General features: G+C 43.9%; 1 protein-coding gene across 4 annotated transcripts in view; it reads left to right on the top strand.

Moving 5' to 3' along the window:
• CNOT2 (CCR4-NOT transcription complex subunit 2) overlaps window positions 1–14589 on the top strand; it is a 186568-nt gene that overhangs the window by 89026 nt on the left and 82953 nt on the right. For all 4 annotated transcript variants that reach the window (XM_082256076.1, XM_082256079.1, XM_082256078.1 and 1 more), the window contains exons 6-7: window positions 36–115; window positions 5640–5765. In XM_082256076.1, coding sequence (XP_082112202.1) covers window positions 36–115; window positions 5640–5765 — 206 coding nt within the window. The remainder of the gene's footprint in view (window positions 1–35; window positions 116–5639; window positions 5766–14589) is intronic.

Below are 14589 nucleotides of genomic sequence, written 5' to 3'. Positions count from 1 at the left end.
CTTGAATACTGACCCTTCTTTCTCTGATCACACAGTATGTCTGGGTTTGGCATGAACAGAAATCAGGCGTTTGGTCTGAACAATTCTTTATCGAGTAACATTTTTAATGGAACAGGTAAGTTTTGTGTATTTAGCTGAAATCTGTGATTTTGTTTCTTTAGGCTTTTCTCATGATCATTGTAAAACTCCAAACTGAATATCAATTACCCACAGTGATGATTAAAATAATATATCATTGAAACACCAAATGTTCCCATCCGTAGATTAAGCCAGAAATTGTTTCTGATAAGATGTATCGTCCATCTTGGGTAGAAACTGATTTAATTATAGGCATAATTTGTCTAAGTTTGTAATTGAGAAGCTAAATAAAATCAATCAATCTCTAGTGAATTGCGTGATAATTACATTATTGGTTATTAAAGGGCTTAACAATTTGTGTCCAGAAAAGCCTGCTATTCAACTATTTCCAAGATTTAGTGTTCATCGTGCTGTTTGAAAAAACATTAATTTAGTAATCTTGGACGCAGCAAGGAAGATGACAGACTTTGAAGAAAAGTAAACTTGGTGGGGGTGTAGCTTTCGCTGTAAACTGCACAGCATACTTGCAGATTATGGCACACTCTTATCTCCACTTGTACTGTATGGATCCAGGATCCTGTCATGGCTGTGCGAATTTGCAAGACTGCTCTTTGGCTATTTGGTTACGTGTGCAGGAGCTACATTGTCTCTGGTACTTGGCTCTATTCTTGGCATGCCAAGTGTAGAGTCGGGTTTTACATTGCACCGTGCAGAAAACAAAATGTCACCAGGAGCTGGAGTGGTGACTGGAGTTGATAGTGTTGGACAAAAATGTTCCTAATTGATGATAGGTTGATAAGTTGGAGGAGGCACAAAGTGTAACCTCTAGACACCGCCAGGGAGGGTTAGGGCTTGTTGATACTGCAGTCCTTGCGTTTAGTGTGCATTTCCATATGCAAGTTTACTGGAGCCTGGGGCCTTTTTGTGGTATGGTTTTTCCAAAGTTCATTTACATGCATTCACAGTGCATTCATGTGCAATAAAGTGCAGCATGCTGTACTTTGTAAACACATATCAAAACACTGCAACAATATAAACTAGACTAATTGAAATACCTGCAATGTCTCTTGCATATAATTTTGTACTGCATTTAAAAACTCATTTAAGTGCATCTGATGTACACAAGCCCTTTTGTGTGAATATTTACAAGCTTGTATACTAGGACCCTCATCTTTTTCTGTACAGTAAATTGTAGTAGCAGAATCACGAGGTAAAACACAAGTTACTGTACATTTTCAGACAACAAGGCAGCTGCAGAGGAATTATTGCCAGGTAGGTAGATTAGTTAGGTACCACCTCCTCCTTTTTTTTTTTTTTTTTTTTTTTTTTTTTTTTTTGTGGGACTGAACTCAAAAAGTGAAGATTAGCAATGTTACAGGGAACATCTTAAAGGGACCTTTTTTCTTTAATTCCTCTTAAAGTGTACTTTCTGGCGTGTGAGTGCGACAACGATTTTTTGTTAGTGCCATAGGGTGGTGGACCTCCTCTCCATTTACATTTCTAAACCATTTTCACCACCTGCATGTTATGAGACACAAGCTAAAGCTTCATGCCATATGCTTTCTACAGTGGGTTAACTAACAGCACTGGAATCTCTTCAGGCTAAACAAGCTTCTATGGTCACTAAATGGCTGGCAAACTCTAGAAAGACTTTTAACTTGCACATGCATAACTGTGCTTTGAATTAGGATTGGGCAAGTCAAAGGTATTCAAAAGGTATTGCATCCCATGGAAAAATAATTTATGAAACAATGGTCTGTCCCTGTAGTAAAGCCTTCCTTTTCTGTTTTCAAAAGACATCTCAATGTTCCTGTTGAGGACGTAACCTTTTAAAGGATTCTGTTGGTACCTTTTAGGCAAACCCATTTAAGATGACCTTTGCTTTTGCTGGTTCTGCCTTATAACTGGCCATTGCAGCTATATCCATTTGTCAGACTGTTAACTGCACAGGGAAAATGAGAACACAATCCTGTGTTTGAGAACCCAGTTCTGCTGGAACAATTACAGCTTATGCCCTCAGTGCCGCAGTTTTTGTTTTAATGCCCTATAGCATCTACTTCACTAGATTTCTAGGATGACTGCTCTCTGCAGGGTTTTCAGTGTCAGTCACCAATGAATATTAACCCTTAGTGATCAGTTGGTCAAACTGCGCCCAGGAATAGTTCACTATCTCCTTGAATTAAGTCCCCCTCTGGATTTTCATGGGAACACCATATCCGATACACCAAAAAAAATAAATAAAACTACCATCATGCAACACGGCTTTATTATAAAAATCAATTAAACCAAAAAGTAGTGTTGTGCCAGTCATGTGCACACATAGTGTAATAAAACTCAAAATCAGTGTCCATACATGTTCCAATGTCCATACAATCAATCAAATAAACGTTGAATCCACGTGTCAAAAGAATGTTGTGCAAAACTTAATTAGTGCTTTCGTGATTAGTGCAATCCCACCACCAGGTGAATTGGTCTCTCGCCTCCACTATAGACCCACTGCTGGGTCAATCACAGCGTTGTATATACACAGGGACCTTCAGATAGTAAAGGCTATGTATAGCCTATCACCCCCAGAGGGATTCTCACCGATAGACATAAAAGGGGAACAAAGGAAGAGATCTAGTGCTCTCTGTATGGTTGCAGTAAACTGCTTTATTGAGTAAAAGGAATGGTACTCACAAAGGTGGCGCTTCCAAAGCGCATAGCCATTTAATAAAGTGTATTATTGGTAAAAGACTGGTATATACTAGGAAGAGATGAGCTCCGGCATGCAGTATCTGATAAATGTAAAGCGATAGATGCATTGCATTTGCTCTATTCTCTATTTAATCTGGTATGGCGATGTGGCACCAGGGAATGAATGTGAATATTCTTATTTTCGGGGGTCCTGAGCTGCATAAAAGGCACAGGGAGGGCAATATGTAAATGGATCCAATCAGCTTCATGTAAGGGGATCCAGCCCGGCCATTTAAGGAGCAGCACACCATGCAGTCTCCACCCCTACTGAGGAAGTCAACGCCTGTGGTTGGGCTTCAACGTCACTCGTATAGGGGACAGAGCCTGCGTGCTGGAAGCTGTCTCTTCCTAGATACCGTTTATGCTGATTGCTATGCGCTTTGGAAGCGCCACCTTTTGGGAGTACCATTCCTTTTACTCAATAAAGCGGCTTACTGCAACCATACAGAGAGCACTAGATCTCTTCCTTTGTTCCCCTTTCATGTCTATCGGTGAGAATCCCTCTGGAGGTGATAGGGACCTTCAGATAGGAAAGGCTATGGATAGCCTGTGTATATACAACGCTGTGATTGACCGAGCAGTGGGTCTATAGTGGAGGTGAGAGACCAATTCACCTGGTGGTGGGATTGCACTAATAGCGAAAGCACTAATTAAGTTTTGCACAAGATTCTTTTGGACACGTGGATTCACCGTTTATTTGATTGTATGGACATTGGAACATGTATGGACACTGATTTTGAGTTTTAGTACACTATGTGTGCACATGACTGGCGCAACACTACTTTTTGGTTTTATTTAGTTTACATTGTGTGGTTTAGACACTTTTAGTGTGTGCAGCCGGTCTTTATATCATTTGTTTATTGCACCATTCACTATTGATATTTTTTTGCGCTGATAGTTTTTGTTATATATTATAAAAATCCCCAAAAGTATTAGAAGTAATGAACTCCCGATACAGGGTGCCCTCCTGGCACATGGATGACCTGCTGATACAACTCTGGGCACCGCTGCTGCATGCCTCTATGGAGCCAGCGTGCGTTCCAAAGCGTGCGTTCCAAAGCGTGCGTTCCAAATGGTGAAGATGTCATAACTGGAAGTCTCGTCTCTAGGCGATTTCATTACATCCAGGACGACATTTTGTTATCGAAGTTATGGGCTCATCCTACTTCTTTAGAACTATGCCCTCTTGCTCCTCTTGCAGTCAGATTTTTGTGTCTTGTGACTGCTCCAAAACAATAAGGTGATACCACCCTTCTCCTGCGCTTAGAATCCAAGCTCCCCGAACACCCTCCCCACGGGACTTACAGCTGGCGTCTTGGATGGCTAGGTCTTACTGCCCAAAAAGGACTGGGATAGTCCAACGGTACTAAAGGCAAAAAGAAACAAAGAAAGGGCGCACCGACCTAGCGCATTATCCTCAATAATATGCTTTATTTATGCAACATATAAAATGGCTACTCACAAACACAGGTGTAAAATGATCAGAACAAGCTCAGTTGCTCCAGTGTCAGGAATAGTCCATATGAAAGTCCATAATCCGATAAGATGACGTCTGACGTGTTTCGAGGCTCAGCCTCTTCCTCAGAGCTGAGGACTAAGACTTAACTGTTTGACACCTCTTACATGGTCACCCAGTCAGGGTGCAGTTAGGCAGTTCCGTGGCTGTGGCCCACAGAAACCACTAGGTGGGAACCAGAAGTTGGACAGCTCTGAAGCAAGCAAGGAAAGAGGGCCTCAATTCTACTTTTTTTTTTCTTTGCTTATTGTGTAGCTCTAATTGAAATCCTCTGCAGATGAGTGAAACAAAATAAATAAAAAAGTAACAAGGTTATTTACCACTGTCATGTTTTCCAATCTGGACAGCAGCAGCTATTACAGCTGCTCTAGTTACACAGCAACTCCTTTACTGTCATTTTGGCAGTATGGAACTGCTGGCAAGCAAGCAAGGAAGTGGGGGAGGAGGCAGCAGGGGAGGACAGGACCTATTACACACACCCTGTGTACTTCGATTAGGGTTTTTGGTCATATTTAGTCAACCGCACCAGTCAACTGTTACAAACCGAATAAAATGCTTAAATTAATAAATACAAATCCATCATACATAGAAATATATTAATAATTCAATATACATAAACATAGTCCAAAATGTATAGAAAAAAATCCCACTGTATAAGTGTAAGTGCGCTCAATAAACAAGATAAGGTGCTCAATCCGCTTTGTGTAAATGAAAGTGCCCCACATTGAATCGCACTTACCCGAATATCTGACCACCTATTTTTAGTCTGGTCAAACACGCTTGTGGGGCTTGTCCCCCTTAAATTTGGTGTCCTTTAGCTATGGGTTTGTCCGATCAAGGTTCAGTAATACCACGTAGAGGGAAGCCCGTGTAAAATCATTTCGGTAGGTTTATTAAATATAAAGATGGGTAATATACTTGCTTGTTTTGGTGCCCATAAACCTGGCACCCGGTGTCTAAAGCATTAGGTATCCAGTGGGGCCCGCTGAGGGTAAAGGGAGCGGTTCGTGTCCCCGTTCAAAGATGGTGCCTGGCAGAAGTTACCTCACTGACGCAGGCAATATTTATTTCTAGTGTCCACAACTGGTCAGGAGTTCAAAGGAACCTGTCAGGATACAAATATGGTCACTGCACCCAATTGTTGCTTGTCAGTGACAGGCTTAATAGTTTAGCAGGGATAATGACAACCACACAACTTGCACATTCAAATGCAAGTTAGCAATGCCAGTTCACTGCTATTTATACTATTAGAATTTTGTTTTGTTTTCTTCTGTCATCTTTGCTTACCATGCATTTTAACTATTTTCAGATGGAAGTGAAAATGTGACGGGATTGGACCTTTCAGATTTCCCAGCATTAGCAGATAGAAATAGAAGGGAAGGAAGTGGTAATCCAACTCCTTTAATAAATCCTTTGGCTGGAAGGGCTCCATATGGTAAGCCATATCTTGTTCTTATTTTATGCCTTGTACTGTTGGTTGAATGCCATAGAATTTTAGAAAGTTTGAAATTTAAAAAGGATCTTGGGTCTCTGCTGCCTTTGCCCCCACTTCTCTCGATGGCCTAGAAGAACTGAAGCGACCTCATGATGCCACTTCCGGTTCCAGCCCAATATAAACAAGGGATCAGCCATAACCCCAGGTCTGCTTTTTTTTTTTTTTTTTTTTTTTCTGCGGGAGGCTGGCTTTTTTTTTTTTTTTTTAAACCAGTCCGAGTGGCTCATGAGCCATGGAAAGGTTTCCGAAGCTGCAGGAAGGGTCGTATGCCCCATCCTAACACTCTTTGGTCTACTCTATGGTTTCGGAGGGCCGCAGCAATGTCATGACTTTTCTTCCAGCCTTGACCAGAAGTGAATACTTTTTTCAATTACAAGGGATGTTAACATTCCTTGTAATGGGTATTAAAGTAATAAAAAAAAAAAAAACCTTAAAGGCACAGTGTAAAAATAAAAAGTAAAATGAAATAACAAAGTTAAAGCACTCCCATCCCTCTGTGTTCACACGCAGAAGTGAACCCATATGTAAACGGCATTCAAACCACAAATGTGAGGTATTGCCGGGAGGGTTAGAGCGAGACAAATAATTCTGCTGCTAGACCCTCCTCTAACTCTAAACCGGTAACCTGTAAAGGCGTTTAAAATGTTTGGAGATTTTAAAGGGCCATAGTTTGTCGCCATTCCATAAGCGTGCGCAATTTTAAAGCTTGACATGTTGGGTATCCATTTACTCGGCGTAACATCTTTCACATTATACAAAAAAAAAAATGGGTAACTATTGTATGTGGGGCTTTCTTTTCTCTCCAATATTGTATTTTTCCCCCAAAAATTGCATTTGGAAAACCTCTGTGCAAATATCAGAAAGAGTTAGAAGACTGGCAAGGATGCACCTGTAGCCAACCAGTACCACCACATCCCCAATATGTCCAGTCAGTCCAGTGAACAACCTTTTTTCTCTCTGTGCAAATATCGTCGGACATAGAAAAATTGCAATGATCGCCATTTTATTCCCTGGGGTCTCTGCTAAAAAAAATTTTTCTCTAGCGCTCATTGACAGACGTAGTCCTCGGTGATACACCACCTTCGGGTTATGTTGCCTCCACAGGAGCAGGACTAGACAGGAAATTAAAAAGCTCTGGCCACACCCTAGGGGCAGTCCCAGAGGGTATATCCTCTCTCTCTCTGCCTCAGCAAATCAGTTATTTTCTGTCTAGTTAGGAGTAAGGACCTAGATACCTTGCTGGGATCTTAGGTCCTGGCAAGAATTTTTTTCTTAAAGGATTTTTTAGACAGCTTTTTTTCTCCAGTGTTCCTGTGAGATCTTCAAGCAAGAAAGCTGAACTGGGCGACGGGCTGGATGTTGAGATCCGGTGGTCACCCCAGTTCAGCCTACGAGCGCGTGCAGGCCATAGCTCCGCGCTGGGTCGGCCGCGACAAAGTCCCATTAAAGGACTGAACCCACGAGTTAAACGTCTCGCTGAAACGCCAAAGACCATGAGTCACGGCGTCCGTATCGGTCGACAGCCCTCCCGCCCCGGTGGAGAGGGGTACTGTCAGGAGTTGGTGCCCGCCTGGTTCCGGTATGGTGAGTAGTATGTTCCCCCTTTTTCCCTGACGGGTTTTGTGGTGAACGCGGGCCCCTCTCTGTATGGTAAGAAAGAGTCCTTTCTATCCTATAACGTGTCACAGATCCTCCTACTTTGAGTGTGATTTTATGTGTGCAAAAAGCCAGGAGGCTTGGTTTGGGAGCTAACAATCTATTGTATACATGTTTAAAAGATGTAATCTGTGGCATTCTGGGAATCTTATGGGTTAAGTATAAGCTACCTACCAGTCAGAAGCCACGGACATGTAGACTGCCTTCCAAATCAGATCTCCAGCTATTAGCAGGCCTCCCGAACGGCCATGCGGTCCGCCAGGGCCGGTACCGCCAACCACGCCATATCCCCATGCAGAGAGAGTGTTGTGTGCCCTGCAGCACACCGCTATTCAGTACAGGCCGCCGCCATTTTTTTTGCTGGATCGCACGAGCCGCCATTTTGGCGTAGCCTCGTGTCTCCAGCATGGGGGCGGCCATGTTTGAGGTGATCCTACACCTCGTGGAGCTTGGGGGAGGCGCCGGAAGGCGTGCAGAGGGGCGGAGCCGCCTCCTTTCTTCCTGGGCAGCCAGCCAAAAGACTTCCTGTTTGTCAAGACAGCGCTGTAACCTGTTGCAGTTAAACTCTGAGCATCAAGTGGTGAGCCTGGGGGTCTATCTCTCTCTCTCTCGATCGATAGGGATCCCTAGCAGGTAACACTAAGGGGCTTTTTGTGGCGCTGGGGGTCAGAAAAAAAAAAAAAAAAAGTTTTTTTCTTTACTTTTGAATTATATTATCCAGGAAGTAACTGGAGTTATCATGGACCCTGCCACACATATTCCCCCACCTGTTTCCCTCGAGGGGGCCTCGGGACCCGCCGGTGCACAGAGTATAGAGTCATTTACAGCAATTTTGGAGTCTATGGTGGCTCGGGTGGAGGCGGCCTGTCAGGGACGGGGGTCAAGGAAGCGACCCCCGCCTACCCCTATACCATCTGACACCTCTGACTCAGATTCAGAGATGGTCACGGCAGTTGCAGGTTCCTCTGCAAGGGCTGTTATCCCAGGTAAAGCCCCCTCAGACAGTGAGGAGGACGCTTCTTCTCTTGCTATAATTCAGGAAGAAGCATTGGTGGACGCACTAGTTGTGGCAGTGCAGGAAACCTTAAAACTTGAGGCTTTACCGGCAGAGGCAACTGAAACAGAGATGCCTTTTGGTACTAATAAGCCCATCAAGACGGCGCAGGCTTTTCCTGTACCTAAATGTTTTGGTAATCAGATTAAAGGAGAATGGGAGCATTCTAAACGTACCTTTACTATTTCCAAGCGTATTGCTAGACGCTATCCGTTTGAGGAATCCATCATTAAGAAATGGACGGTACCACCAGTCGTGGATCCGCCTATTTCCAGGCTGAATAAAGCCACGGTTATTCCAGTGGAGGACACTTCGTCCTTTAAGGATCCGGTGGATCGAAAGATAGAAGCAGAGTCCCGCACTATCTTCTCTCTGATAGGGTCAGCATTTAGACCAGTAATTGTTATTGGTCTAGTTTCCCAGACACTTACGGAATGGGCGAAAATGGTACGCCAAGATCTTAGGGGAAAAGATATTCCCCAGGAGACATCTGATTTGATGGAACAGATCATACAAGGGCTACGGTTTATCTGTGACGCAGCCTTGGACACTACTCCCTTATTAGGGCATGCATCTAAGTTAGCAGTGATCCTCAGACGTGTGCTGTGGTTAAAATGCTGGTCAGCTGACCTAGGTTCCAAAAAGACCTTGACCAATCTCCCTTTTCAGGGGAATCGTCTATTTGGGGCCAACCTAGATGAAATCATTAAGGATGCCACTGGGGGCAAGAGCACTTTTTTGCCACAGGCTGCAAAAGCTAAGGGACCTCGCAACAAGCGAGGACCTTTCTTTACCGCCCATAAAGGGCGCCCGGCTGGTACTAGCGGGAAAGGCAAGACTCCTCCAGGAGGGTTCAAGAAGGGCTGGTCGGACAAGCAGAGGACCAACCCAGCCAAACCCGAAGTAAAGGAGTACACAGCCTGAAGGTGCGCCCCCACCCGGTTTCAGGGTGGGGGGACGTTTTCACCGGTATTCAGGACATTAGATCGAGCATCAACCACTACTACCGGTGCGATTCTTCCCTTCCAACATTTAAGTACCACAGGAAGCGGTAGTTACCGTTCCCTGAATAGATCTTTTCCTTTACCTTTTCCTAAGATTAGTCCCGATACCTCACAGGAATCGTATCTGGTTGACCAGATAGGCCAAGTAGCCTCTAGTCGGGTGACTTCGGTCCCTGAGGTTCAACCAGAAAAGATCACCTTTCCTGATAACTATCAGGTATCTGATAAATGTGTGGGAACAGAAAACGACCAGACTTTCTCGGATGGTCGGGGCCAGATAGCTCTAGGGACGCCTGGTTCAGATCCAATCAGCGCCAGTGGTCCTAGAAATTCTAGGCTGGCCTCCTCAAGCCGGCCTGGCCGACTTGGACATGTTAGTCGCAGACGTTCCGTGGGAACCTCGTCTCAGGGAGTGTCTGTGGTCTCAAGGACCAATTTACCTTCGTGCTTTACAGTCGCTGGTTTTAATGGCCTGGCCATTGAGACCCAAGTACTGAAGGACAGAGGTTTGTCTACTTCAGTCATTCCTACCCTTATTAAAGCAAGGAAAGCGACTTCCAGCAAAGTCTATTATCACACATGGAAGACTTATATTGCGTGGTGCGAATCTTTAGGATTTCCTCCACGTACCTATTCGGTGACTCGAATATTGGCCTTTTTGCAAAAAGGGGTTGAGCAGAAGCTAGCCTTGAGCACCATCAAGGGTCAAGTTTCAGCATTAGCAATCTTCTTTCAGAAGCCTTTAGCTACCAAATCCTTGGTGCGGAATTTCATCCAGGGGGTGCGGCACCTGTCTTCTCCAGTCCGCGCGCCCTTACCGCCCTGGGATCTTAATTTGGTTTTGTCGGTTCTACAGAAACCTCCCTTTGAAAACATCAGGGAGATTCCCTTGCTTACTTTATCCCAGAAGGTGGCCTTCTTGGTGGCTATTACTTCTGCTCGCAGGGTGTCAGAACTGGCTGCATTATCATGCCAGTCCCCATACCTAGTGATTCATAGGGATAAGGTAGTACTTCATCCTAAGCCATCTTTTCTTCCTAAGGTGGTTTCAGATTTTCATCTGAATGAAGATATTGTACTACCTTCCTTGTGTCCTCAGCCCAAGCATCATCGGGAACATGCGTTGCATTCCTTAGATGTGGTTCGGGCAATCGGGGTATACCTGAAAGCTACGGAATCATTCCGTAAGACGGATTCACTTTTTGTGATCACGGATGGCCCCAGAAAGGGTTTGCCTGCATCTGCCGCGACCATTGCCAAATGGATTAGACAAACGGTGGTACAGGCTTATTCTATTAAGGGTCAGAGTCCTCCGTTCCCTGTTAGGGCGCACTCCACTCGAGCGCTCAGTACTTCCTGGGCCTTTCGCCATCAGGCGTCAGTGGTCCAGGTATGTAAGGCGGCCACTTGGTCGTCGGTACATACCTTTACAAAATTCTATAAAATTGATGTGACGGCATCGGCGGATGCCTCATTTGGCCGCAAGGTTTTGCAGGCCGCAATTTGAGGAGACCGGTGGTCTACCTCGAGGGTTTTTTTCTGTTTGAAAAAAAAAAGAAAAAAAGAAAAATTTTTTCTCTCTTTTGTTGAGTCTCATCATTAAGGATGAGCATTGTAAACTTCTAGTTGGCACCGGTTGGGCCTTCTAGATTGGGATTTGATTTCATTTTCCCACCCCTCAGTTGTGATACTGCTCTGGGACGTCCCGAAGGTGGTGTATCACCGAGGACTACGTCTGTCAATGAGCGCTAGAGAAAAATGGATTTTTGTAAAATCTTACCGTAAAATCCTTTTCTCTTAGCTCATTGACAGACGTAGTCCCCGCCCATCTGTTTTTTTGAGTTGGGTTAAAATCTCTAAAGACTGCTTTTTCACATAACTGATTTGCTGAGGCAGAGAGAGAGAGGATATACCCTCTGGGACTGCCCCTAGGGTGTGGCCAGAGCTTTTTAATTTCCTGTCTAGTCCTGCTCCTGTGGAGGCAACATAACCCGAAGGTGGTGTATCACCGAGGACTACGTCTGTCAATGAGCTAAGAGAAAAGGATTTTACGGTAAGATTTTACAAAAATCCATTTATTATGTTGGGGATTAGAATTAATTTTCTAGCATAAAATACAGATTTAAACTTGTAAACAAAGTGCCAGAAAAAACCTGGTCAGCAAATGGTTAAAGGGACAGATAAAAAAAAAAAAAAAAAATCTTTCGTTCATTGACGGACTCAGCTCCATATCTTCTTGACTGATGGGTTTATGCTGCTCTCCATAGGAGTAGGAGAGTAGGCAGAAATTTTGACCATGCTTATAGGGCAGTCCCAGGGGATATACTCCCACTTCCTGCTATAGGGCTTCAGCTTTTTTCTGCCTAGTCAGGAGTAAGGACCTAGTTCCTTGCTGGGATTTCTGATTCTAGCATTTTTTCCTTTTTAAACAAATTTTTTTTTTCTTTTTATTATTTTCTGTTCCTGTGAATTACAATCAACTGCTAGACTGGGGGACGGACTGGTTATCCTAGATCCTTATGGTCTTCCCAGGTTCTGGTACGCAGACCTAGTATGGCTGGTAGCTGATGTCCCTTGGAAACTCCCTCTCAGAGAAGATCTGTTAACTCAGGGACCAATCTTCCATCCTGCTTTACAGTCACTAGCTTTGATGGCCTGGATATGGCTATTGAAAGCCATGTGTTGGATAGAGGGGTGTCTGAATCGGTGATTCCTACGCTGTTAAAAGCCAGAAAATCTACTTCTAGGAAGATTTATCATAGAGTCTGGAGGGCGTACATAAGTCTAGGGGGGTCCACCCCCCCCCCTTTCTTCTCGGTGTCTCGTGTCTTGGAGTTTCTCCAAAAGGTGTAGACCAGCATTTGGCCTTGGGTACCATCAAAGGCCAAATGTCGGCCCTAGCGATTTTCTTTCAACGCCCGTTGGCCACCAATTCCTTCGTCCAAACCTTTGTTTAGGGGGGCCGCCATCTGGCTCCCTCCTGTGAGGTCTCCGTTTCCTTAGTGGGACCTCAATTTGGTGCGGTTGGTTCTTCAGAAACCGTCCTTTGAAAATATTCATGAGATTCCTCTGCTCACTTTGACACAGAAGGTCGTTTTCTTGGTGGATTTTACTTCTGCGTGCAAGTTGTTGGAGTTGTTGGTTGCGTTGTCCTGTCGTTCCCCTTACATGGTGGTTCACAGACAAGGTGGTGCTTCGTATCGGTCAGTCGTTCCTTCCTAAAGTTGTCTCTAGCTTCCATTTAAATGAAGACATTGTGTTGCCTTCTCTGTCTTCGAAGCCTAAGCATCTTAAAGAGATTGCCTGAACCATATCCAAAGAAAGTAAGGCAATCAGGGTGTACCTGGCGGCGACTGAGACATTCCGGAAATCGGATTCCTTTTGTCCTTACGGATGAACCCTGTAAGGGTATAGCTGCGTCTGCTGCGTCCATTTCCAGATGGATCAGACAGACGGTGGTGTAGGCCTATTCTATTAAGAGTCAGGATTCTCTGTTAAGGCGCTTTCCATGAGGGCGCTTAGTGCCTCCTGGCCTTCCGTCATCAGGCGTCAGTGATGCAAGTTTGCAAGGTGGAAACATGGTCATCTGTGGACACTCACAAAATTTTACAAGGTGGATGTGCTGGCATCTGCGGATGCTTCTTTTGTCCGCAAGATTTTGCAGGCTGCTGTTGAAGAGGTTTAGTCCTCTTTGAGGGTGTATTTGTCAGGTGAGCTCCAGTTGTTCCTGGTTGAGCGCTTGTTTTGCCTGGTTGGCTATGTTTAGCCTTAGGGAAGTGTGGTGTGTTTTTTTTTTTTTTTCCTTGCTGTGTTATTCCCACCCCTCATATAGACACTGCTTTGGGACGTCCCATCGGTCAAGAAGATATGGAGCTGTGTCTGTCGAACGAAAGAGAAAACTGGCTCTTTGTCTTACTGTAAAATCTTTTTCTCTGATGTTCATTAACTGACACATCACTTGCCCCTCTATTGAGTTGGGTTTTATGTTCTTTTGACACTACAGTGTGAGTATACCCCCTGGGACTGCCCTATAGGCTTGGTCCAATTTTTTTCCACCTAGTGTCTTACTCCTATGGAGAGGAGCATAAACCCATCGGTCAAGAAGATTTGGAGCTCTGGCAATCAATGAACATCAGAGAAAAGGATTTTACAGTAAGACAAAAATCCATTTTTTTTTTTTAATTAAAGCTCCCCCGTGAATGCATACGTAGGTCACACCCACATATGTAAACAGTGTTCAAACCACACACGTGAGGTATCGCCGCAAACGTCAGAGCAATAGCAATAATTCTAGCACTAGATCTCCTTTTTAACTCCTAAATTGGTAACCTGTAGAAATTTTAAAAGCGTTGCCAATGGAGATTAAGTACCGTAGTTTGCACCATTCCATGAGCGTGTGCAATTTTAAAGCATGACATGTTGGGGGTATCTATTTACTCGGCATAACATCTTTCATATTTTACTAAAAAAGAAAAATGGTTATGTACATATTTATTTATTTTTGTTCATTAGTGTATTTTATCCCAAAAAAACCCTTTGCAAATACCGTGTGACATAAAATGTACCATTTCACCCTTTTTATTCTCTAGCGTTTCTGCTAAAGGAGATCGAAGTAATTTTCTAGTTAAATAAAAAAAAAAAAAGATTTTTACATATGAGAAAAGTGTCAGAATTGGCTCGGTAGGCAAGTGGTTAATGTTGATGATGTCATAGAGTAACCTCATTGTTGTCCATTTTTTTTCTTTTCTGCTGCAAAGCAACATGTTCCTAAATAGTTTATAAAACGTTTTCAGAGGCAGCAATTTGGGACACTCAGAGCAATTATAAGGCAAGTGTGCAGAATGCCCCCTTTTCAAGCCTGTGCCTGATTCCATGTCTTCTAATAACTTGCCGGGGACATACATGATCTGCAGTAGCCATTGTCACCCAGTTGCCAGATTAGTGTGACTGGGTCACGCTCTACAAATTGTCGCTGTGAGGTCCATTAGTAATCAAACACCATCCCCTCATTTTTCTCCTCCTTTTTTTTTTTATTTTATTTTTTTTTATA

Source organism: Pelophylax lessonae, assembly GCF_965119305.1.
Source record: "Pelophylax lessonae genome assembly, chromosome: 4".
NCBI classification, from domain to species: Eukaryota; Metazoa; Chordata; class Amphibia; order Anura; family Ranidae; genus Pelophylax; species Pelophylax lessonae.
This window is presented reverse-complemented; position numbering and strand designations above follow the sequence as displayed.